Here is a 27140-nt window from a genome sequence, read left to right as displayed (position 1 = left end):
CTTAATCACACATTTACTTTATAATAAAACACTTCATCTAGTCAAGAACTAGACATTCTATTGTGCATCATTCCTACCAGCCAAGCACCAGAAAGTAACAGGGTGCACTTTCAGAGGATCAGGGCAGACCTGATAGGCCGAATGGCCTCCTTCTGCACTGCAGGGATTCTATGATTCTTTATGAGTTCGGGGGGAGGAGCACTTTTGTAAAATCCTTCTCCTCTGATGCCACCACACATGGCAACCAGTCTCTTCCTCCCAGTGTTTTAAATAAAGGAGACACGGGTTGGATGGGCTGAATTACCTTTTCCTCTCTCTGTTCTGCGGGGGGGGGGGGGGGGGGCGGAAGTCGGGGTCGCCGCGCGGGGCGGAAGTCGGGGTCGCCGCGCGGGGCGGAAGTCGGGGTCATGAGCCGGAGTGAAGTTCCGGAGTAGCGCCGTTAGCTTCTCGGTGCGAAGCCAGAGTGAGCAGCGGTGAAGGCCGTCCCAATCTTTTATTTTAAATTCAAAGGCTTTTACAATTCAATATTGGTTATTTTTTAATTGAGTTGGTTGGGTGCGGACGCGCCCTCCTCCCGCTCGGAGGTGCCGAGCCAGCCGTTCACTGAGAGCAGGCAGGAGGAGTTTGGGGCGATGGAGAGCGGGGAAGAGCCGGAGCAGCAGCCGGAGCAGCAGCACCAGGATCAGGATCAGGATCAAAGCCAATCCCAGTCCCTCAACCTGACCGAGTTCTCGGATGAGATCCTGTTGACCATCCTGAGCTTCGTGCCCAGCTGCGACCTCCTGCTGAACGTCAGGAAAGTGAGCCGAAAGTTGGCGGCTCTGAGTGTGGACAAGAGCCTGGTCAGCTCTGTCACTCTGCACAAGGAGTACCAGGTAAACCATCAGCGGGCCCGCCACTCGGCCCGTCCACCCCCCCCCCTGCTCTCCCTCCTCCGCCCTCAGAAACCCACCCACACCGAGCAGCTGCTCCCAGGTGGGGCAGAGCCAGGCTGTGATAGTGGGCAACAGCTCGGGTCTGATCCCCCTCAAACAGGAAACATGCTGGAAATATTCAGCATCAGGAAGTCTGCGGAGGGAACCTGAATGTGGGCTCTGGGAATCCTTTAACCGGTTTCCCACCTTGTTTACATGCAGTGTCATTCCTACACCAAACAAGGAGACAAAATAAATATCAATTCATCCTGGCCAGTGGTCTTAAACTCCAGGAGCAGAAAAAATAAAATGGGAGCTGGCACTAGTTCTCCCCACCAAACGTTTCAATGATTATTCAGTCTTATTGCCAAATTAGGTAGAATTGAGGTCTTTCATTCACTTCACTCTGATTACAAATCTGTATTTTTGCCCAATTCTATCTTTTGCAGCCAACCCTTGTTTTTCTATATCTACAATTCCTCCTTTGAATTTATTTTTCAAATAAATATCCACTGTGCTTTGTGCGATCCTAATCTTTAAACTTAGCTGTTAATTCTAAGGAGCCTTATCTCTATGCCTTAACTTTGATTAAATCATACAACAGTTGGCTTTATCATAGAAGTTACAGTGCAGAAGGAGGCCATTTGGCCCATCGAGTCTGCACCGGCTCTTGGAAAGAGCACCCTACCCAAGGTCAACACCTCCACCCTATCCCCATAACCCAGTAACCCCACCCAACACTAAGGGCAATTTTGGACACTAAGGGCAATTTATCATGGCCAATCCACCTAACCTGCACATCTTTGGACTGGGAGGAAACCAGAGCACCCGGAGGAAACCCACGCACACACTGGGAGGATGTGCAGACTCCGCACAGACAGTGACCCAAGCCAGAATCGAACCTGGGACCCTGGAGCTGTGAAGCAATTGTGCTATCCACAGTGCTACCGTGCTGCCCAACAAAACACAGATCGGTATTGTGCAATCCCATTTAGCTACCAACTTTGCCTTTCTATTGACAGAATCACCGCAACAACAAAATACGTGATTCTTGCCAAATGTGTTGGAAGAAAATAGAAAATCTTTTGTTGCCCTGGCAACTCCATAGGCAAGCACATTGCTTACTGTGTAACTATGCCATGTAAATTCAAATTTTGTATTCTTCTCTGGCCACGGGAGAGGTGCCAGAGGACTGGAGAACCGTGAATATGGTTCCACTATTTAAGAAGGGTTGTAGGGATAAGCCAGGGAACTACAGGCCAGTGAGTCTCACGTCAGTGCTGGGGAAACTAATCGAGAAAATTCGAAGGAGAGAATCTATCTCCACTTGGAGAGCAAGGTTTGATCAGGAATAGTCAACTTGGCTTTGTCAGAGGGAGGTCATGCCTAACAAATTTGATTGAATTTTTTGAGCACGTGGCCTAGTGTGTAGACGAGGGTAGTGTAGTTGATGTAGTTTACATGGATTTCAGCAAAGCATTTGACAAGGTCCCACATGAGAGACTAAGAAGGCAATTGCAGATGGGATACAGGGGAACTTGATAAGGTGGATTCAAAGCTGGCTGAGCTGTAGGAAACTGAGGGTGATTACAGACGGCTGCTTTAGTGACTGGAAGCTAGTGTTCAGTGGTGTGCCACAGAGATCTGTGCTGGGTCCCCTATTGTCATTTATATAAATGGCTTGGATGACTATGTGGGGGTAGGATCAGTCAGTTTGCGGATGACACAAAGATAGGCCGAGTGGTTAACAGTGAGGCTGAGAGTCTTGGGTCACAGGAAGATATAGACGGGATGGTCAAATGGGCAGAAAAGTGGCAGATGTAATTTAATCCTTAAAAGTATGAGGTGTTACACTTTGGAAAGAGCAATTTGACGAGGAATATTCAATGAATGGCACCACATTGGGAAGTCCTGAGGAACAAAGAGACTTGTGCGTGTTGTAAATAGATCTCTAAAGGCAGAAGGGCAGGCTAATAGGGTGGTGAAAAAGGCATATGGTACACTTGTCTTTATCAATCGTGGCATAGATTACAAAAGCAAGGAAGTCATGTTGGAGTTTTATAGAACTTTGGTGAGACCAGAGCTAGAGTACTGTGTGCAGTTCTGGTCGCCACATTATAGGAAGGATGTGATTGCACTGGAGCGGGTGCAGAGGTGTTTCACCAGGATGTTGCCTGGGATGGAACATTTTAGTTATGAAGAGAGTTTGGATAGGCTTGGGTTATTTTCACTGCAGCAGAGAAGACTGAGGGGCGACCTGATCGAGGTGCACAAGATTATGAGGGGCACAGACAGGGTGGATAGGAACAGCTGTTCCCCTTAATTGAAGGGTTGGTTACATAGAACAGTACAGGCCCTTCAGCCCACGATGTTGTGCTGCCCATTTATCCTAATCTAAGATCAACCTAACCTACACCCCTTCAATTTACTGCTGTCCATGTGACTGTTTTAAGAGTCGCTTAAATGTCCCTAATGACTCTGACTCCACCACCTCTGCTGGCAGTGCATTCCACGCACCAACCACTCTGTGTAAATAACCTACCTCTGACATCTCCCCTATAACTTCTGCCAATCACCTTAAAATTATGTCCCCTCGTGACAGCCATTTCCACCCTGGGGAAAAGTCTCTGGCTATCCACTCTATCCATACCTCTCATCACCTTGCACACCTCTATCAAGTCACCTCTCTGCCTTCTTCGCTCCAGTGAGACAAGCCCTAGCTCCCTCAACCTTTCTTCATAAGACATGCCCTCCAGTCCAGGGAGCATCCTGGTAAATCTCCTCTGTACCCTCTCCAAAGCATCCACCTCCTTCCTATAATGAAGCGACCAGAACTGGACACAATATTCCAAGTATGATCTAACTAGAGTTTTATAAAGCTGCAGCAAAACCTCGCGGCTCTTAAACTCAATCCCCCTGTTCATGAAAGCCAACACACCATAAGCCTTCTTAACAACCCTATCAACCTGGGTGGCAACTTTGAAGGATCTATGTACGTGGACCCCAAGATCCCTCTGTTCCTCCACACTTCCAAGAATCCTGCCTTTAACCCTGTATTCAGCATTCAAATTCGACCTTCCAAAATGAATCACTTCACATTTATCAATGTTGAACTCCATCTGCCACTTCTCAGCCCAGCTCTGCATCCTGTCAATGTCCTGTTGTAACCTGCAACAACCCTCAACACTATCTACAACTCCCCCAACCTTCGTGTCATCAGCAAACTTACTAACCCACCCTTCCACTTCCTCATCCAAGTCATTTATAAAAACCACAAAGAGCAGAGGTCACCACTGGTCACCGACCTCCAGGCGAAATACTTTCCATCCACTACCACTCGCTGTCTTCTTTCGGCCAGCCAATTCTGTATCCAGACAGCCAAATTTCCCTGTATCCCATGCCCCCTAACTTTCTGAATGAGCCTACCATGGGGAACCTTATCAAATGCCTTACTGAAATCCATATACACCACATCCACTGCCCGACCTTCATCAATGTGTCTCGTCACATCCTCAAAGAATTCAGTGAGGCTTGTCAGGCATGACCTGCCCCTCACAAAGCCATGCTGACTATCTTTAATCAAACTATTGTTTTTCTGAATAATCATAAATCCTATTTCTCAGAATCCTTTCCAATATTTTGCTCACCACAGGCGTAAGACTGATGGGTTTGTAATTCCCAGGGATTCCCTTTCTTGAACAGGGAACAATATTCGCCTCCCTCCAATCATCCAATACTACAGTGGAGAGTGAGGACGCAAAGATCATCGCCAACAGCACAGCAATCTCCTCCCTCACTTCCCGTAGTAACCTTGGGTATATCCCGTCAGGCCCAGGGGACTTATCTATCCTGATGCTTTTCAAAATTTCCAGCACATCCACCTTCTTAATATCAACCTGTTTGAGTTTATTAACCTGGTTCACATTATTCTCATGGGCAACAAGGTCCCTCTCCCTAGTGAATACTGAAGCAAAGTATTCATTTAGAGCCTCCCCCATCTCCTCAGACTCTAGGCACAAGCTCCCTCCATTGTCCCTGATCCACCCTACTCTCACTCTGATCATCCTCTTATTTCTCACTTAAGTGTAGAACGCCTTGGGGTTTTCCCTAATCCTTCCCACCAGGGCTTTTTCATGCCCCCTTCTAGCTCTCCTCAGTCCATTTTTGAGTTCCTTCCTGGCTACCTTGTAACACTCTGGAGCCAAGTCAGATCCTTGCTTCCTCAACCTTGCATAAGCTACCTTCTTCCTCTTGACTAGACGCTCCACTTCTCTTGTCATCCAAGGCTCCTTCACCTTACCATTCCTTCCTCGTCACAGTGGGACAAAAATATTCGGCACAAGCAGCAAGTGCTCCTTAAACAATCCCCACATTACTGTTGTGCATTTCCCCAAGAACAATTGTTCCCACTTTATGTTCCTCAGCTCCTGTCTAATAGCAGTATAATTTCCCCTCCCCCAATTAAATACCTTCCCATACTGTCTGTTCCTACCCCTCTCCATGACTATGGTAAAGCTCAAGGAGTTGTGGTCACTGTCACCAAAATGCTCTCCCACCGAGCTACCTGACACCTCGTCTGGTTCGTTGCCGAGCACCAAGTCCAATATGGCTTCCCCCCCCCCAGTCGGCCTATCTACATATTGAGTCAAGAATCCTTCCTGTACACACCTGTCAAAATCTGCTCCATCCAAACCCTTTGCACTAAGGAAGTTCCAGTCAATATTAGGGAAGTTGAAGTCGCCCATGACAACAACTCTGTTACCTCTGCACTTTTCCAAGATCTGCCGCCTAATCTGTCCCTCTCTCTCTCTGCTGCTATTGGGGGGTCTATAGAAAACTCACAAAGTGACTGCTCCTTTCTTGTTTCTGACTTCCACCCAAACGGACTCCTCAACTGCCTCCTTTTCTGTAGCTGTGGTGCACTCCCTAATTTTTAAAAAAAAATTTGGAGTACCCAATGATTTTTTTCCAATTAAGGGGCAATTTAGCATGGCCAATTCACCTAACCTGCACATCTTTTTGGGTTGTGGGGGTGAAACCCACGCAGACTCGGGGAGAATGTGCAAACTCCATACAGACAGTGACCCAGGGTCGGGATTCAAACCCGGGTCCTCAGCGTCGTAGTCCCAGTGCTATCCACTGTACCACCGTGCTGCCCAGTGCACTCCCTAATTAACAGTGCCACTCCCCCTCCTCTTTTACCTCCCTCCCTATTCTGAAAACATCTAAACCCCGAAACATCTAACAACCATTCCTGCCCCAGTGAAATCCATGTCTCCGTAATGGCCACAACATCGTAGTTCCAAGTACTGATCCATGCTCTTAAGTTCATCTCCCTTATTCCTGCCACTCCTTGCATTGAAACAGACACACTTTAACCCATTCCACATAGTGCAACTTTGCCCTATCAACTGTTCATCCTTCCTCACAGACTTGCTGCATACTATTTCTGCCTGTTCAACAGCTACCCTATCCTCTGATCCATAGCTCTGGTTCCCATCCCCCTGCCAAACTAGTTTAAACCCTCCCGAAGAGCTCTAGCAAACCTCCTGCCCAGGATATTGGTGCCCCTCCAGTTTAGGTGCAATCCGTCCTTCATGTACAGGTTCCACCTTCCCCAGAAGATATCCCAATAATCCACATAACTGAAGCCTTCCCTCCTGCACCAGCCCTGTAGACACATGTTCAGCTGCACTCGCTCTCTGTTCCTTGTCTCACTTGCACGTGGCACCGGTAGCAATCATGAGATCACTACTCTGCCTGCCCTGCTCTTTAGCTTCCATCGTAACTCCCTAAAATCACGTTTTAGATCCCCCTTTTCTTAGCTATGTCGTTGGTGCCTATGTACACCGCGACTTCTGGTTGCTCATCCGCCCCTTAAGAATCCTGTAGACTCGATCTGAGACATCCCTGGCCCTGGCACCCGGGAGTCAACAAACCTTCCGGGAGTCTCGATCGCGACCACAGAATCTCCTATCCATTCCCCTAACCATTATGTCTCCTATCACTATTGCTTTTCTCTTCTCCCCCTTCCCCCCCTTCCCTTCTGAGCCACAGAGCCAGACTCCGTGCCAGAGACCTGGCCGTTAGGCCCTTCCCCTGGTAGGTCACCCTCTCCAACAGCATCCAAAACGGTATACTTGTTTTGAAGGGGAACGGCCACGAGGGATCCCTGCACTGTCTGCCCGTTTGTTTTCCTTCCCCTTGCTGTAACCCAGCTACTCTTGTCCTGGACCTTGTGTGTGGCTACCTCCCTGTACGAGGGGGACATAAGTTCAAGGTGAGGGGCGGGAGGTTCAAGGGGTATTTGAGGAAAATCCTTTTTACCCAGAGGGTAGTGATGGTCTGGAACACACTGCCTGGGAGGGTGGTAAAGGCGAGTTGCCTCACATCCTTTTAAAAAGTACCTGGATGAGCACTTGGTACGTCTTAACATTCGAGGCTATGCTGGCAAATGGGATTAGGATTGGCAGATCAGGTGCCTTTCATGCTTGGTGCAGATTCGAAGGGCTGAAGGGCCATTTTTGCACTCTATCTTTCTGTGATTCTGGGTGGGGTGGCATGGTGGTGTACCTCGGTTCCCTGCTCTTCTAATAGTATCGGCCAACTGGAAAGGACCTATGTGGACATCAAATAAAGACAGAAGAGGGCTTGACCATTACACTCACATGCTCAAGTAACTTTCAAGCACTAAAAAAAGGGCCTCCAAATCATTTCAGTGCATAGTTTTCCTTAATTTACTCTTTAAAGTTCCATGATGATTTCAAACAATTGTCCCCTTGAACTTTGTTCATTCATTCGAATGAAATAAAAATGACTGCTCAGTTAAAATGACCTAAATCATAAAATGTTGATTATTTTGTGATTTAAAAAAAAAAAAAAAAAAAATTAATAACATGGGAGATTAAAGTTGATAACTAATTTTGATTGTACAGCAGTAGTGAGCCAAGCTTTCACATCACTGTTTAATCTATAAATTGAGACATAAATTTAAGATTGTTCTGCCAATGGGTGTGGATTATTCAAGTTTAATTCACCAGTCATCAAACCTCTAAAGTCACTAATCCAATGGGGTGTATGTGTGCTTGTCCGTGCTAGTGGCATCTCGCAGGCAGAGACAGTGACTGTTCTGCCTTCGAGTTTTGCAAAATGAGTAATCGGTGAAGCGAGTGGTTTTACTAATGTGCTGAGTAGTGTGAGAATGATTTAACAATCCAACTTTCTTTGAATCATCCGGTGGAATTGAAGGCTAGGTTTCCAGTGTAGATTCTTTATAAGACTGCCTTTGTGGGCTAACATTCTACCATACGTGGAGAAAGCTTGAGCAAACTCTGTGAATTCTTTTGATGCCATGGTGACCATTTTGCTTCTGCCAGCAAACTTTGTGCAGTTATCTCTTTATTGATTGTTATTCAAATCTTCTTCAACTGGACATGGCAATGCCCATAATCCATGTGTACCTTGACACTGAATATATCTGCCTGGGGAAAGGGGATCCTAACTCTGTCCTGTCCAATATCAGAGATCTGGTGCTCCATTTGCTATCAAGTTCATCCTACAAAGTAGAAAGAACTACATGTATCCCCAACCACCAATGTTCACTGGATAGCGATTAGAAGTGGGTACCATAGGGCGGCACGGCGGTGCAGTGGTTAGCATTGCTGCCTCACGGCTCCGAGGACCGGCGTTCGAGCCAGGCCCTGGGTCACTGTCTGTGTGGAGTTTGCACATTCTCCCCATGCCTGTGAGGGTCTCACCTCCACATCCCAAAGATGTGCAGAGTAGGTCGATTGGCCACACTAAATTGCCCCTTAATTAGAAAAAGATAATTGGGTAATTTAATTTTTTTTCAAAAAGGAGTGGGTACCATAGCAGTTTTTTTCTTTTCCTCTGTAAACCAGACATGGCTGATAGTGCAGCTAACATTGCTACTGCTAACTTTGTTAATCTGAGGTTATTCTAAGATATGATTCAATATTACAATGACAAACCTACTGGACTATGGAGTAGAGGCCAAGCATTCCATTATTTATTTCAACATCAACTCATAATAATAATAATAATCGCTTATTGTCACAAGTAGGCCTCAATGAAGTTACTGTGAAAAGCTCCTAGTCGCCACATTCCGTCACCTGTTCGGGGAGGCCGGTATGGGAATTGAACTGCGCTGCTGGCATTGTTCTGCATTACAAGCCAGCTGTTTAGCCCACTGTGCTAAACCAGCCCTGGATTTATACTGTGCGTTTAATGTAATAACACCTCCCAGGAAGCTTCATAGGAATATAATCAGCAAAATTGACAGTGGCAATGTAAAGGGTATCCAAATCGACCTAAACTAAGATTTTGAGAGAGCGCGGGATAGGTTGCAGTGGAAGATTGCGGGTTCAATCCTAGGTCTCTGTTGAGTTAGCTGCACTCCACAAGGGGGAGCTTCAATTGTCCTCAGCAGTGACCTGGGTTCGGAAGAGAATATTTCAACTTTCTGCAGCAACTGTTCACTGTCCTCTGCTGGACACTGCAGGTGTACAACCGCCAGCTGAGGGACAGGCTCAAGCTCAGCATGCATCCAGTTGACTAGTTTGCCGACCCTGAGCAGCCTGCTGGTGCCCTTGAAAACATAATCCAGGAAGAGGAAGGAAAGGTGTCGCTGGACTATAACAATTTGAACTCTGTATAATAAAGGGAGACTGTTTCCAATGATTGAAGGCTTGATGATCACAGCATGCTGATATAAGGTGGTTGGCAACAGAACCAGAGGTGGGATGTTGAACTAGTGCAGAAAGAATTGGAATGCACTGTCTGCAAGGTTGGTAATTGGAGGTTCAGTGTTAGACTTAAAATGGAAATTGGAAAAAATAAAATGGGGCTATGTGGAAAGAGAGGGAAACTGGGATTAACTGGATTGCTGTTCAAAAGGACCAGTACAGACTTGATGGGCAGAATGGCTTTCTGTGCTGAACTATGATTCTATTGTGGAATACTGACTAAGTGGCGAGGAGAAAGGAGATATTTACTTCAAAAAGCTTAGTGTATAAAGGAAAGACTAAAACGAATTTTTTTTCCCATCAAGGGGTAATTTAGCGTGGCCAATCCACCTACCCTGCACATCTTTGGTCTTTGGGCTCTGGGTGTGAATCCCACGCAGACATGGGGAGAATGTGCAAACTCCATACAGAGAGTGACCCGGGGCCGGGATCAAACCCGGGTCCTCGGCAGTGCAAGGCAGCAGTGCTAACCACCATACCGCCAAGACTAAAACTAATGAGTGATATATTAAAAACTATCAAATTAAGCAAGCCTGAAACTAACAGGTTAAAAAAAGACCAATGCATGAAACACGACACGCACATAAAGGTCAGTGGCAAATCCCGCCAGGAAGATTTTTTTTGTTTAGTGTACCAGACCAGCAGCACTATGCAATTGGAAATGATGAAAATTGAGTTTAAAGAGGAAAGTAACCACTGGAGGGCACTAGAATAAGCCTGCTGAACAATTCGGTGAATTGAAGGCAAATGGTTCACCCTCCGTTGAAACCAGACTTAACTCTCAAGACGGCAAGTAGTCCTTTTACATCAGGTTTTACTTTGTCTTGGGTATTGTTGCGATCCTCAAAGAGACCGATTAAATTCCGAAAAGGAAATTTGAATTCCCAGTGGCCAACTTAAGGGAATTGTACGACATGATTTCAAGCTTTAAGACTTTTAACTAATGCAAACTAAAAGCGACATTAACTAAACACTATTTCAGTTGGCAACTTATACTCTTGACTGCAGAAAAGATTCCCAATTAACATTTAAAGCATCCCTCCACAATTATTCTTCACTCTCACTTTAAAAAATATATATTTTTATTCTCCTTTTTCACATTTTCCCCCAAATTTACACCCACCAACAATAAACAATAATCAGTAACAAATATGTCAATCCCCATATCAATAACAACCATACCATCCTCCCACCAAGCTCCAAATATTAGCCTGCATGTTTACATAAACAAATGACAAAAAGGAATTAGGGATCACCCATAGTCGCCATTAACCCACACAGCCCCCCCCCCCTCCCCCCAACCCTCCCACCCACACGCCCCAACTAATGTTCGATGTTATCCAGTTCTTGAACGTGCATAATGAATAATGCCCAGGAATTGTAGAACCCCTCCATTCTTCCCCTCAGTTCAAACTTAACCGTCTCAAGGGTCAAGAATTCCAACAGGTTCCCCCCCACCATGCTAGGGCACAGGGTGGAGTGATTGCTCTCCATCCCATCAGGATCCGCCTTCGGGCGATCAACGAAGCAAAGGTTACAACATCTGCCTCCGCACCCGTTTCCAACCCTGGCTGGTCCGACACACCGAATATGGCCTCCCGAGGGCCCGAGTCCAGTTTCACGTGCACCACTTTAGAGATTACCCTAAAAACCTCCTTCCAGTAATCCTCCAACTTTGGCAGGACCAAAACAAATGAACGTGATTTGTGGGGGGACCCCCGGCAGCTTTCACACACATCTTCTACCCCTTCAAAGAATCGGCTCATCCTCGACCTTGTGAGGTGTGCTCTATATACCACCTTCAGCTGTATCAGCCCCAACCTCGCACACTAGGTGGAGGCATTCACTCTCCGGAGCACCTCACACCAGAACCCCTCTCCCAACTCTTCCTCCCACTTCGCTTTGATCCCTTCTAGTGGTGCCTTCTCCTCTTCTAAAATAGCTCCGTAAACCGCCGTAACTACCCCCTTCTCCAGCCCCCCTATCGGCAGCACCTCCTCCAGCAATGTGTTATGGGCGAGGGTTAAGAGAACCCCAAAGTGTATCATGGAGTTCACCTGACCCCCAACTTTTACTAGATTGTGGTATGGGGAGCACATGGACCACTCCACAGGTGTGGTACAGCAGAAATGGATAAGTGTTTTTTTTAAAGCAAAACAATGTTTATTCTATGAACTCAAGTTAACCTTTTTAAAACATACAGTGAACATCTTAGCAACCATCGTTCAAATACAACCCCCAAAGAATACAACACTAAATAATCCTTACTTTCCTTTTAACACAAAGATCAGGTTTAAATTAGCTATTGAGAGTAGTTACCACATTGAAAATTCCAAATGAACCTTCATAAACTTGCAGAGATTCATACACATCCTGCTGTGATTTCAACTTCACCTAAACTAAAATGAAACCAAACCCACCCTGCAACAAAAAGCCTAAAGCGAAAGTAAAAAGCTGACAGACAGCCCAGCTCCACCCACTCTCTGACATCACTGCAGTAATAAACACCCATTTCTTAAAGGTACACTCACTACAGATACTTGTATACGCACCCATTTATAAACACCTATTTCTTAAAGGTACTCTCACATGACAAATGTGGAAGCCAGCTCTACTGGGAAGCTCTGTATCTCCATTCTGGCAAAGTCTTGAACCTGCAAGTATCTAAACATTTACCTCTGCTCCAGCCCATACTTCGCTTCCAGCTCCTCCAATCGTGCAAACCGACCCCTAAGAAACAAATCTTTTAGTGTCTTAATCCCCTTCTCCTCCTATTTCCGAAAATTTCCATCCCACTTCCCTGGCTCAAATCTGTGGTTCCCCCGAATCGGCATTTCCCTTGACCCTGCCCCAACCCGAAGTGTTGGTGAAACTGCCTCCAAATTCTCAATGAAACTATTATTACCGGACTCCTTGAGTATTTCCCCGGGCCATCGGGAGCGGCACTGTTGCTAGTGCCTTCAATCCTGACCCCCTACACAAACTCTCCTCCATCCTGACCCACTAGGAATCAACCCCTCTGACCCAGCTCCGTAACTTCTCCACATTCGCCACCCAGTAATAATACATTGGGTTCGGAAGACCCAAACCCCCTGCCTGCCTCCCCCTCTAGCACCACATTTCTAACTCTGGCCACCTTCCCTCCCCATATGAACGAGGTAATCATTTCTTCAATCTCTCAGAAAAATGCCTTTGGCAAGAAAATCGGCCGGCATTGGGAAATAAACGGAAATCGCGGCAACCCATTCATTTTAACCACCTGTACCCGACCCGCTAGTGACAGAGGGAGACCATCCCACCTTGCCAGAACAGCTTTCACTCCCCACCAAACTAGAAATGTTGTACCTGCGGACCCCCCCCCCCCCACTCCCGGGCAACCTGCACCCCCAGGTATCTAAAGTGAGTCGCTGCCCTACGGAATGGCAGCCCCCCCCACCCCTGGCCGAGGCATCACAAAATACTGTTGTCTAGATTTAGTTTGTATCCCGAGAAAGACCCAACATCCGAAGCAGCTCCAATATTCCCCCGATTGACACCCTCGGTTCCGACACGTATAACAGCAAGTCATCAGCATATAAGGACACCCTATACTCTGTGTCCCGCCACCCCCCCCCCCCCCCCCCCCCCCCCCCCCCATCCCGCACTATTCCTTTCCATACCCCCGAACCTCTTAATGCGATGGCCAACGGCTCAATCGCGAGTGCAAACAGCTGGGGGGACATAGGGCATCCTTGCCTAGTCCCACGGTGGAGAGAAAAGTATCTCGAGCTGATGTTATTTGTGCGGGCACTCGCCCTTGGCTATTTATATAGTCGCTTTACCGAGTCCACAATCTTGGTCCAATCCCAAACCGCTCCAGACCTGCCATCAAGTACCCCCATTCTACCCGGTCAAATGCCTTCTCAGCGTCCAATGCCACAACCACCTCTGTTTCCTTCCCCTCCACCGGTGCCATAACCACATTCAATACCCGTCTAAAATTGAAAGAGCTGCCTGCCTCTCACAAACCCCCGCATGATCTTTACCTATCACCTTCGGGAGGCCACTCCTCCAGCCTACCCACCCGTCAGTACCTTCGCCAATACTTTTGTGTCCACATTCAGAAGTGATATGAGCCTCTATGACCCGCACTCCGTCGGGTCCTTATCTTTTTAAGCAACAGGGATATCGATGCCTCCCCCAAAGTTTGTGCCAACATCCCCTTCCCTTTCGCCTCTTCAAATATCCCCACCATCAGGGGTGCCAGCTTTATCCTTGAATTTTTTAATAATATTCCACCGGAAACCCATCCGGCCCTGCCACCTTCCCCGACTGCATCCTCCCAATCGCATCTTTTATCTCCTGCTCCACTATTGCTCTTTCTAATGTAGCCCTGTCCCCCTCGCCTAACCTCGGGTACTCCAACCCATCCAGAAATTCCTGCATCTCCTGGTCTTCCCCAGGTGGCTCTGACCTGCACAACCATTCATAGAATTCCTCAAAGACCTTGTTAATCAGATCCGGAGCCACCACCAACTTCCCGGCCCTATCCCTCACCTGAACAATTTCCCTTACCGCTGCCTCCCTCCGAAGCTGACCTGCTAACATGCCTTATCTCCATGCTTGTAAACTGCATCCCTTGCTCACCTTAGTTGGCGCACCTTCCTGGTAGATAGTCAGTCGAAGCTTACCTGTAGTTCCTTCCTCTTTTCCAACTTCGCTGGACCCCCATCTTCTGCATAACGTCCATCTACCTCCAACATCTCATCTATCACCCTCTGCCGCTCCAATCTCTCCTCTTTGTCTACCCTGGCCTTATACGAGATCACCTCACCCCTCACCACCGCCTTTAGAGCCTCCCAGACAATTGCCTTCGACACCTCACCCGTACAGTTGAAACCTACATATTCCTCAATTACCTTTTCAATTTTGTCACAGAACTCTCGGTCCCCCAACAGTCCCACATCTAATTTCCACCCGGCCTCTGTGCTATCCCCTTCTCCAGTACAATATCCACCCAATGCGGAGCATGATCTGATACTGCAATTGTTGAGTATTCTGACCCCTTAACCCCAGCCAGCAAAGCCTTCCCCACCACGAAAAAGCCGATACGCGATATATATATATATATATATATACCTTATGGACTGCCGAGAAAAATGAATACTCCCGCTCCCTCGGCTGTAGAAACCTCCAAGGGCCCACCTCTCCAATTTCCACCATTAGCCCAGCCAACGCCTTCACCCCCCCCCCCCCCCCCCCCTCCCCCACCAAGGGACCAGCGAGTGCGGCCGTGACCTGTCCAACCTTGGCTCCTGCACCAAGTTCACTCTGTCACTTAAGTAGACAGTAACACGGCTGTCTCACAGCGCCAAGTACCTGGATTCAGTTCCGGCCTTGGATGACTGTGGAGTTTGCTTGTTGTCCCCGTGTCTGCATTGGTTTCCTCCGGGTTCTCCGGTTTTCTCCCACAGTCCAAACATTTGTAAGTTAGGTGGATTGGCCTAAGCTTGCATAAGTTAACAATGGGCGGCGATTTTACCTGTGATGGAGCCTCCGTTGGACCGCTCCAGCCCGAGGACACTCTGGTTAGGTTGGGAATGGTGAAGGAGCTAGGGGTGTTTATGGACCAAATTGAGGCATTGGTGGCTCTTTGGAGGTTTAAGCACCCGGGAGGCTGGGAGTTTTCATGCTTCTCCCAAGTGTATTAGGTGTACACCCGTATCGAATTTTTTTGTGGTGAGATATTTGATTCTCCAGAGGATGGTGAGAGAGGAATATGCGATGATTGTGGTTTCGGACAACGCACCGTGTTTTGTGGATGTGAGGTTAGGCGTGGACCAGTCACAGGAACCCCTGTGAAAGATGGATTTGGAGCTACTGGCGGATGAAAAGATTTGCAGAAAGGTGGCCTCGGTGATTAAGGAATATAGAGAGTTTAATCAGAATGGGGAGGTCTCCCCCTCTACTTTTTGGGAGGCATTGATGGCGGTGGTGTGGGGGAGGTTATTGCGTACAAGATCCAAAGGGATACGGTGGAGAGGACGGTGAGACAGCGATTGGTGGATGCTATTGGAGGTGGATCGGCGGTACTTTATGGCCCTGACCAGGGAACTCTTGGTGGAGCCGAAGAAGCTGCAAGAAGAATTTGATTTGTTGACGACAGGGAAGGCGGTGAGCCAACTTCGGAGAGTGAGGGGGGTCCTTTATGAATATGAGGAGAAGGCCAGCTGCCTGCTAGCGCATCAACTGAGGCGGCAAGCTGCTGCATGGAAGTGGGAAGTCTCGCCATCCACATTTTGGAGGGGGCTGGGATGGGCTGGTTTCTTAATGGGCTGCTGTTCCCAGAGGTAGAGAGGGAGAAGAGGTTGCGATTGGAGGCTCCGTTGGGTTATAAGAGATGATGGAGACAATTGGGTCGATGCAGTCAGGGAAGGTGCCTGGACCTGATGGATTTCAGGTTGATTTTTAGGAACGGTTGGTGGCGGAGTTGGCCTCACATCTCCTGGAGATATCTCCAATTCTTTGGCGTGGGGGGGGGGGGGGGGGGGGGGGTTGCTGCCGGTCACGCTGGCTCAGACGTTGATTTCATTAATCCCCAAGAAGCATAAGGACCAGGTTGGGTGAGAGTCGTATCGGCCTATCTCCCTATTAAACACGGATGTGAAGGTGCTGGCTAAGGTTGTGGTAAGGCGGCTCGAGGGGTGTGTGCCAGAGGTGGTGTTGGAGGATCAGGCCGGTTTTGTGACAGGGAGGTAGCTATTAATTAATATTAGACATTTATTGAATGTGTGATGCTGTCAAAGGGCGTGGGTTGTTGTGACTATGGATGTGGACAAGGCATTCGACAGGGTAGAATGGAGATAGTTCAGGTTTGGGCCCATATTTATCTCATGGGTGAGGTTATATGCTGCCCCACAGCTAGTGTCAGGATGAATTTGTTAGCTCTGGAGATTTCTGGCTATACAGTGGTATGAGGCAGGGGTGCCGTTATCCCCACTTCTGTTCGCGTTGGCTATTGAACCCCTAGCTATTGCCCTCTGGAAGGTGGTTAACTATCGTTAAGGGAGGCAGGGAGCATAGAGTCCCGTTGTATGCAGATGACCTGTTGCTGAATAGTTCAAATCCGTTGGAATATATGGAGAGGATTCTGGGTATATTGGAGCGATTTGGCACTTTTTCAGCCTACAAATTGAATGTGACCAAAAGCAAAGTGTTTCCGGTGAATGCCCTGGGGAGAGGGTTCAGGTATTTGGGTACTCCGGTAGCCCCTGATTGGGCCACGATGTATAAGTGGAATCTGGCTGGCATGGTAGAGGGAGGGAAAAGGATCTAAAGAGGCAGGAGGGGAATTCAGATGTATACAGTTATGGGATTTTGCGTGGAAGAAGGTGCCCTCGGCTGCTGGAGAACACTCTGTTGGACAGGTTGTTATCGCCAGATGAGTTAGGGGATGGAAGTTTTGCTGACATCTATGGATGGCTGGTGGGCACAGGGAACGTTCCAATCAAGGAGGTGGATGTGTGAGTTCTTTCTGGAGGTAGAAGATAAGTGTGAGCGATGTGGTGGGGCAGCAAATCCTATTCACATGTTTTGGTCATGTCCACGATTGGTGAGGTTCTGGGGCTCGATATTTGTAACATTATCAAAGATTGTGGTGGTGGAGATGATGCCGGCCCTCTGGTGGCGATATTTAGGGTGTTGGAGTTGTCAGAGGGGATGGGGGCTGATGTAGTGGCTCTTGCCTCGCTGATCGCCCAGCGGAGAATTCTACTGGAGTGGAGGTCAGTGGAGCTGCCAAGGGTGTCAGCGTGGTTGGGGATGTTGCAGCAGAATTCCTTAAACTGGAGAAGATTAAGTTTGCCTATCGGGGCTTGGAGAGGCGTTCTGGCGAGATGGATGCTATTTGTGTCCTGTTTGAGGACCTGTTTATTGCCAGTTTGGGGGGTGGGGAGAGGGGGCGGAGGAGTGTTATGGGGAAAAGGTCTAATTATGGAGATTGTTAATTTTTTGATTGATCATGTGTTTATGTATGTCCTGGTTTGAGTAAAAATATATATTTTTAAAGGGTTAGGTGGATTGGCCATGATAACTTTGCCCCTTAGTGTCTAGGGATATGCAGGTTGTGAGGTTACTGGGATAGGGCGAAGGAGTGGGGAGGGTGCTCTTCCAAAGGTTCGGCGGGGACTTGATGGGCTGAATGGCCGCCTCCTGCACTGTAGGGATTCTATGGGTTCTATGGTTCTGGCCTCCGAGAACCAGTCCAAAATGTTTCTTGTTTCCCGAGGGCTTGCTTCCCCTTTCATTTTCCAGACATAACTTCTGACCCCCAAACAGGCTTTTACAATGTGTGTTCCTCAGGAGATTCCTCCCTCTAGCCAAAGCTAGATGAATCTTCCAGTCTTGTTTAAATCCTTGTGGAGCTGGTCTTTTCTATCCAAGCTTGAGCTCCCACCCACATTCTTGTGTGGTAAACCATAGAGACTTGCTATCTCTCTCTCTCTTCAAATCTAATTCCATCACCTTTCAGGGACTTAGAAACAAATTGTCTATCCACTGTCTGTGCAGATGCTTTGGTCATTGTTTACAGTCATTACACCTTGCATCTTCTTCCTAATAAACCAGCATGGCTTCCCCTTTAAACTTTAACCAGGTTTATTATCAGCAGAATTCAGAACAGTCATGTGACACTCTTGATTCTTCCATTTAGCCTCAAATTAAAGACACAATCTTAGAAAACCTTGCATGTGTAACAACAGTTAGGGTGGAGGTTGCAAGTGCCAGTAGTTTGATATTTTTCCCTTTTAAACTGGTCTCTTCATCTTGCGAATTACGTCAGAAACTGAATTGCTGTGTATTTTTTTTAACCAACAATATTATTGAGGAATTTATGGCATTGTAAACAGTAACAATATACATTAGTGTGCAAATATGAATTACAAAAACATAGTGCAAATAACAGTTCTTCTCTCGCAAATAGACCACCCTATTCTCCCCCCCCCCCCCCCCCCTACTCTACACTATTCTACACCCCACCCCCTGCTGACGATTAGTTCCCCGCGAAGAAGTCGATGAATGGTTGTCACCTCCGGGCGAACCCCGATAGTGATCCTCGTAAGGCGAACTTGATTTTTTTCCAAGCCGAGAAAACGTGCCATGTCCGACAGCCATACTTCGGTCTTTGGGGGCTTTGAGTCCCTCCAGGCCAACAGTATTCGTCGCCGGGCTACCAGGGAAGCAAAGACCACAACGTCGGCCTCTATCCCCTCCTGGACTCCCGGGTCCTCCGACACCCCAAAAATCGCCACCGCTGGACTCATCGCCACCCTTGTTTTCAGTACCCGGGACATGACGTCCGCAAATCCCTGCCAGTACCCCCTGAGTTTTGGGCACGCCTAGAACATGTGGACATGGTTCGCTAGTCCTCCCGCACATCTAGCACACTTGTCCTCCAGCCCAAAGAATTTACTCATCCGGGCCACCGTCATGTGGGCCCGGTGAACTATCTTGAACTGAATCAGGCCGAGCCTGGCACATGTTGTGGTTGCATTTACCCTCCTCAGAGTGTCTGCCCATAGGCCTCCCTCCAACTCCCCACCAAGCTCCTCCTCCCACTTGAGTTTCAGTTCCTCGGTCCCTGTGTCCTCCGCTCCCATAAGCTCCTTATAAATATCCGAGACTCTCCCCTCTCCTACCTCTCCCCTGGAAACTTCCCTGTCCTGGATCCCCCTTGGTGGAAGGCGTGGAAAGGACAGGACCTGTCTATGTACGAAATCCCGCAACTGCAAGTACTGAAAGTCATTTCCCCTTGCAAGCCTGAACTTCTCCTCCAGCACCCTCAAGCTCGCAAAGCTCCCTTCCAGGAACAAGTCGCCCATCCTTCACACCCCCGCCCTCAGCCACGCTTGAAACCCGCCGTCCACCTTCCCCGGGACAAATCGGTGGTTGTCGCATATTGGGGACCAGACCGACGCTCCCACGTCCCCCGCATGCTTCTTCCATTGGCGCCAAATCCGCAGAGCCGCCCACCACTATAGGGCTGGTGGAGTACCTGTCCGGCAGGAGCGGCAGAGGAGCCGTGACCAGGGCTGCCAAGCTGGTGCCCCTGCACGAAGCAGCCTCCACTCACTCCCAAACCGACCCCGTACCCACCATCCATTTCCTTATCATTGCTATGTTAGCCGCCCAGTAGAAGTTGCTGAGGTTCGGCAACGCTAGTCCCCCCTGGCTACGGTTCCGTTCCAGCATCCCCCTCTTTACCCGTGGGGACTTCCCCGCCCAAACAAATCCCAGAATGATTTTATTGATCCTTTTAAAGAAGGACCGCGGAATGAAAATTGGGAGACACTGAAAAATAAACAGGAATCTCGGGAGGATCGTCATCTTCACCGTCTGTACTCTCCCCGCTAGTGACAGTGGGAGCGCATCCCATCTCCGAAACTCGCTCCTCATTTGCTCCACCAGCCTAGCCAAGTTCAATTTATGCATCCTGCCCCAGTCCCGCGCCACTTGTATCCCTAAATACCTAAAACGTTTCCCAACCAGCCTAAACGGCTGCTCCCTCAGCCTATTCTCCTGACCCCTCGCCTGCATCACAAACGTTTTGCTCTTTGCCATGTTCAACTTGTACCCTGAAAACCAGCCAAATTCCCCTAGGATTTCCATAATTCCATAATCCCGTCCATCCATGCCACTGGATCCGACATGTACAAATGCAGGTCATCCGCGTAGAGCGAGACCTTGTGTTCTACCCCCCCCCCCCCCCCCCGACCATTCCCTTCCATCGCCTTGCTGCTCTCAGAGTAATTGCCAGCGGTTCTATGGCCAACGCAAACAGCAGTGGAGAGAGAGGGCATCCCTGTCTTGTCCCACGGTATAGTCGAAAATACTCAGATGCCGTCCTGTTGGTCCTTACACTAGCCTCCGGGGCCTGATATAGCAGTCTAACCCAATCCACAAAGCCTTCCCTAATCCCAAACCGTCCCAGCACTTCCCATAAATAGTCCCACTCCACCCAGTCAAAAGCCTTTTCGGCATCCATTGCCACCACTACCTCCACCTCTCTGCCCTCCGGAGGCATCATAATCACATTGAGTAGCCTTCTTAGGTTGGCTACCAGCTGCCTGCCCTTTACAAACCCAGTTTGGTCCTCCACAATCACGTCCGGTACACAGCCTTCGATTCTGAACGCCAGGATCTTGGCCAGTAGTTTAGCGTCAACATTAATCAAGGAGATTGATCTATAGGACCCTCAGACTACCGGATCTTTATCCCGTTTTAATATCAGCGAGATGGTGGCTTGCGACATCATCGGGGGTAACACCCCATTGTCCCTCGCCTCGTTAAACACCCTAACCAGCACCGGCCCCACTATCCCCGAGAACTTTTTGTAGAACTCCACTGGATACCCGTCCGGCCCCGGGGCTTTACCCGACTGCATGGCCTTCAGGCCCCCCATTACTACTTCAGCCCTAATTGGGGCCCCCAGCCCCTCTGCCATCCCCCTGCCCACCTTTGGAAAGGTCAGCCCATCTAAGAAGTGCCTCATCCCCTCCGGGCCTGTGGGGGTTTCCGAGGTATACAGCTTGCTGTAAAAGTCTCTGAATACCCTTTTCAACCCTGCCGGGTCTCCAACCCGGTTCCCTTCTCCGTCCACTACCGTCCCAGGTCGGGATCAAGGACTGTATTAAAGTCCCCACCCATAATCAGCTTGTGCGAATCCAAGTCGGGGATTTTCCCCAGCAGCCTTTTGATGAAATGCACATCATCCCAGTTTGGAGCATAAGCATTCACTCGGACCACCCTCACCCCCTCAAGCTTACCCCAGACCATGAGAAATCTACCACCCCCATCCGCAACTGTGCTGTCCGCCTCAAATTGAACCCGTTTGTTAATCATAATCGCGACCCCTCTGGTCTTAGCGTCAAGCCTCGAATGGAAGATTTGGCTAACCCAGCCCTTCCGTAATCTAATCTGGTCCGCCACTTTCAAATATGTCTCCTGCAGCAACATTACATCCGCCTTCAGAACCCGTAAGTGCGCGAACACACCTGCCCTCTTGACTGGCCAGTTTAACCCTTGAACATTCCAGGTGATCAGCCTGGTTGGAGGGCACCCTGCCCCCCCCCCCCCCCCCCGTGCCGATCAGCCATCCCCCTTGGGCCCACCCGCTGCCTCCCCTTGTCCACCTCTTAGCAGTTCCCACCCCCAACCTCTTCCATGTTACCTGGTTCAGTTCCCTCCCTCGTCAGCAGATCATCCCCCCCCCCCCCCCCCACCACCAACCCCCTGCTGTAACCTAACCCCTGCCATACACTGGCTGTATACACCCGCCCCCCCCCATCTCGCTCCCGTTGTCTAGCTCAAAGCAGCTAGCCTGGTGACTGTCAACTCCAGCGCCACCATGTCTCCCACCTATTGTCGTCCGGAGGTCGCGGCTGCCTAGCCTGCAGGCCCCCCCTCGCGGCTGCCTAGCCTGCACTCGTGTGTCCTGTCCAGCTCCAATGGACGCGGGAAGAAATCATCCCCACCAGCTTCTGCAGCATGTCTGCCACATATGCCGTAGCAGCCACTACCTCGGCCCCCTCTGGGAGCCCAATGATTCTCGGATTCTGCCGGCGAGACCTATTTTCCAGGTCCTCCAGCCTGTCCATCAGCCTTGATTGTTGCTCCTTCAACTTTCTAATTTCCACGTCCGCTACCGTTTGGAAATCCGCCTGCTCCTCCACTGTCTTCTCCAATGCCTGGACCTTCTTATCCTGGACATCCAGCCTTTGGCCCAGTCGCTCCACCGCTTTCTGAAACGGTTCCAAATTATCCCGCTTCAGTGCTGCAAAGCTCTCCTTCATGACCTTCAGCATGTTGTCCAGTGCTGTCTGGACCGTCCGTTCCATGGTCCGTTAGTCGGCCATCTTTCCTCCCACTTGAACTTCCACACCACCTTTGTTCAGCCCCTTCTTCGCCTGTTTTCGCTCCCTTCTACTCCTTAAGTCCATACAACCCTGTCTGGATCCCGATCTACAGTGCTGTTGTTTTCCCCTCCAGCGCTCAAAAGGTCGAAAAAGTCAGGGGAAAAGGTCTAAAAGTCTGACCGGAGCAAGAGCAAGAGCCACCAAATGTGCTACTTATTCCCTCGTAGCCGCCACCGGAAGTCAATTGCTGTGTATTTTTAACAGTGAGGAGATATCTTCCTTGAACAGAAATAACTTTTGCCGAAACTGATCTATTGAAAACAGACCAGACCATTTTAAGTTGGGTTTTCACGTCAAACTCCAGTAATTTGCCCAGGTGTCATCTTTATGTGTGAAGAGCGTCATGATTCTGATCTCACTCAGTATTTATGCTTTACAATTCAGGATCTCTGAGTAGTAACCAGGAGTGGGAGCCTTATCCCTGCTCCACTTCTTGCTTTCACATTCATAAGCTAAGGTGCAGAACAGTAACTGCTTGATATCTGAACTATTGTCCAGGGATTTAGACTTCAGCCACATTTACTGAGCCTAAATGTTTTTTAAAAATAAATTTCGAGTACCCAATTAATTTTTTCCATTTAAGGGGCAATTTAGCGTGGCCAAACCACCTCACCTGAACACCATGCAAACATGGGGTGAACTGAGCCTTAATGTTGATTGGACTCCCCAGCCAGAACAAGACTTACCATTCTAAAAGGTGTGAAGCAGCCAAATGGCTGGAAGTTGACCGTTTGGTGAAGGGAAGAAAGGATTGAGCACAATTCTACAACCAATGGGCAAATGGACAAAGGCATTATGTTGGCTCAATTGCAGCATTGTAGATACATTGCTCATATTTATTATAAACTGAGTGTTTTCTTCAATTACATTTTGCTTTCAGAGCCTTGAACAAATTTTTGTTCTGTTTCCAGGAAAGTGACGCAAAGGTGACCTCCCTGCTGAAAGAAATAGCGAGTGACATTCAGCGGCTGAAACTGAGTGGCTGCTACTGGTTGTCTGGCTCCACTATCGATCAAGTGGCAAAGTGTAAAAACATCCTGAAGCTTGACCTGACAGGATGCCGCATGACATCACTGCGTCTCTCCAGGATGCTGTCTGTACTCTGTAACTTGCGCTCTCTCGCTTTAGACGTTAGCCAAGGATTTGATGTTGGCCAACTGAGCAGTGAATGTAAGGCAACACTTGGCAAAGTAACTGAACTCAAGCAGACTTTATTCACCCCTTCCTATGGCATTGTTCCTTGCTGCACCAACCTGGAGCGGCTGCTGCTTTATTTCGAAATCCCTGATCGGACTCGAGAGGGTGAAATGCTCTCGGGCCAGCTGATGGTTGGGCAAAGCAATATTCCACACTATCAAAACCTCAAGGTGTTCTATGCGAGGTTGTCACCAGGCTACGTTAACCAGGAAGTTGGGAGGTTTTACCTGTCTGTTCTGAGCATCCGGACTCCTGAGAACCTGCGTGCCTTTCTCCTATCTGTCCCGGGGGTTTTTGTTGACACTGGATGCTCCACGCGGAACTTCCTAGACTGTATGACCAAAAACTTTAGCTTGGAGGCATTGCAGCTCCCTCGTTCCTGGTTGAATGGATCCTCGCTCCTACACTCCTCACTTCTGCACACCATTACGTTGAGCAATCCTGTGTATTTGAACTTTAGCCACTGCATCCTGTCTGGCTGCCAGTTGAGCCACCAAATAATTAACGGCGGCAGAAATGTCCAGTCGTTGGTTAGCTTGAACCTCAGCGGCTGCGTCCACTGCCTGCTATCGGATTGCTCTGTCTTTCGCAAGGCCAAAGATGACATTGATTTTGATGTGGTGGAGGCACTGGTGAACTGTTGCCCTAACCTGAGGCACCTCAATCTGTCTGCAGCTCACCACCACAGCCCTGAGGGGGCCGGAAAGCACTTGTGCCTGCTGCTGGCGAGATTGAAACGACTGCGGTCATTATCACTCCCTGTGTGTTGCATTGCGCAAAGTGCCAAAAATGCCGACAAACTGCCTAACCACACAGTGCCAACGTTGGGGGCGCAATCTGTGCGCCGGGGCCTGGGAAAGAAGGTTCGAATTGGAGTTCCGACCTACCCAAAGAATATTCAGGAACAGCTGTCGGCGAATTTGCCAGCAACGGTGTTTGGGACTTTACTGGAGAATGTTCCCATTTTGGAAGAGCTAGAGCTGATAGGGTCCAGTTTTACCTCTAATGTGCCTCGAAATGAGCCCGCCATTAGGAACCTGCAGCCACCTTGCGACCGAGCACAGCGAATCCGAGATGAAGAGCTGGCCCTCATTGGACAGTTGCATCGCCTACGCAGTCTGACCTTGGCCCAGCTTCCTGGCATCCTTACTGGGTCGGGGCTGATTGGCATCGGACTGAAGTGTCAACAGCTACAGACATTGTCTCTGGCAAACCTTGGTCTGTTGGGGAAAGTTGCTTACATGCCAGCCTTGTGTGAAATGCTGAAACACTGCAAACAATTGAAGGACTTGAGGTGAGTGCATGTCTCTGTTAGAATTTGAAGATTTGTCACATTCTCTGGAAGTAAAGGATTCACCATTTATAATAACAGCATTTCATGTTTGAATGTAAAGTAATCTGTAACCCTCCACGTGAAAGAGAAAATTGCATTTTTATAGCACCTCTTAAGCCAGTAGGATGTCCCAAAGTGCTTCCTAGTCAGTGAACTATTTAAGTGCAGCCACATGTTATGTAGGCAATTCTGGTGACAAACCTGTATGTAAGAGTTCCACAAAGAACATGAAAGAATGAATGGCAGTGTAGTGGTGATGCTGCTGAACTAGTAATTCAACAGGTCTGTGTAATCCAGAGAATGGCTCAAGTATTTCCTGTTCACAAAAAGCAGAACAAAACCCATCCTGCCAATTACCACCCCATCAGTCTACTCTTGATCACCTGTAAAGAAATGGAAGGGGGTCATCAACAGTGCTATTAAGCAGCATTTACTTCACAATAGCTTGCTCATTGATGCTCAGTTTGGATTTCGCCAGGGTCACTCCACTTCTGACCTCACGACAGCCTTGGTCCAAACATGGACAAAAGAGCTGAACTTCAGAGGTCGGGTGAGAGTCACTGCCGTTGACATCAAGGCAGCATTTGATTGAGTGCGACATCAAGGAGCCCCAGCAAATGTGGAGTCAATGGGAACCACATGGAAAACTCTCTGCTGGTTGGAGACATTCCTAGCACAAAGGAAGATGATTGTTGTTATTGGAGGTCAGTCATCTCAGTTCCAGGACATCACTGCAGGAGTTCCTCAGGGTAGTGTCCGAGGCCCAGCTATCTTCAGCTGCTTCATCAATGACCTTCCTCCCATCACAAAGTCAGAAGTGGGGATGTTTACTTATTTTTAAATTTAGAGTATCCAATTAATTTTTTTTCCAATTAAGGGGCAATTTAGTGTGGCCAATCCACCTACCCTGCACATCTTTACGTTGTGCGGGTGACACCCATGCAAACACGGGGAGAATGTGCAAACTCCACACGGACAGTGACCCAGGGCTGGGATCGAAACCGGGTCCTTAGCGCTGTGAGGCAGCAGTGCTAACCACTGTGCCACCGTGCCGTCCTCCGTGGGGATGTTAACTGATGATTTCACAATGTTCGCCATTCGCAACTCCTCAGCTACTGAAACGGTCAGTGTTCATATGCAACAAGGTCTGAACCACGTTCAATCTTTGGCTGATCAGTGCTAGGTAACATTCGAAGCACACAAGTGCCAAGCAATGATCTCCAAGGGAAAATCTATAAGACCATAAGACATAGGAGCAGAATTAGGCCATTCGGCCCATTGAATCTGCTTCACCATTCAATCATGGCTGATATGTTTCTCCTCTCCATTCTCCTGCCTTCTCTTCAGAATCCCTGATCCCCATATTAATCAAGAACATATCTATCTCTGTCTTAATGACACTCAGTGATTTGGCCTCCAAAGCCTTCTGCCGCAAAGAGTTCCACGGATTCGCCACCCCCTGGCTGACCATTGCTACTTGACATTCAGTGACATTCCTATTTCTGAATCCCCATGATCAACATCCTGGGGTTACCATTGACGAGAAACTGAATTGGACTCGCCATATAAATACTAGGGCTACAAGAGCTGGTCAGAGGCTGGGGATTTTGCAGCGAGTAACTAATCTGGCTCCCCAAAGCCTGCCCACCATTTACAAGGCATAAGTCAGGGGTGTGATTGAATACGCTCCATGTGATGGATGAGTACTGCTCCAAAAACACTCAAAAAGCTCAACACTATCCAGGACAAAGTGTGGAATCCATGTTATACTGTTCCTTAGCAAGGGACATGAGTTAGTATGAAATCCATAATATCCTGCTCCTTAGCAAAGGACATAAGTTAGAATGGAATTCATAATATCCTATTTCTTAGTGAATGACGCAAGTCTGTGGAGACAGGACATGGGAGTCGCTTTGTCAGGATTGCTCTTTTCTGATAGAGACTGTAGCCTCCAAGGGCAGAGGGGAGATGACTACGTAAA

At 48.6% G+C, this 27140-nt stretch overlaps 1 protein-coding gene across 1 annotated transcript in view; it reads left to right on the top strand.

The window, feature by feature from the left end:
• Window positions 1-421: 421 nt before the first annotated feature.
• The window catches only part of fbxl18 (F-box and leucine-rich repeat protein 18), a 64515-nt gene continuing 37796 nt past the window's right edge, over window positions 422-27140 (top strand). The window contains exons 1-2 of the mRNA XM_072480925.1: window positions 422-875; window positions 23541-25120. Of these exons, the coding sequence (XP_072337026.1) occupies window positions 633-875; window positions 23541-25120 (1823 nt within the window). The 5' untranslated portion in view covers window positions 422-632. The remainder of the gene's footprint in view (window positions 876-23540; window positions 25121-27140) is intronic.

The sequence above is a fragment of the Scyliorhinus torazame genome, chromosome 17 (assembly GCF_047496885.1).
Source record: "Scyliorhinus torazame isolate Kashiwa2021f chromosome 17, sScyTor2.1, whole genome shotgun sequence".
NCBI lineage: Eukaryota > Metazoa > Chordata > Chondrichthyes > Carcharhiniformes > Scyliorhinidae > Scyliorhinus > Scyliorhinus torazame.
Note: the sequence above shows the minus strand (reverse complement) of the source record. Positions and strands in the feature narration are given on the sequence as shown.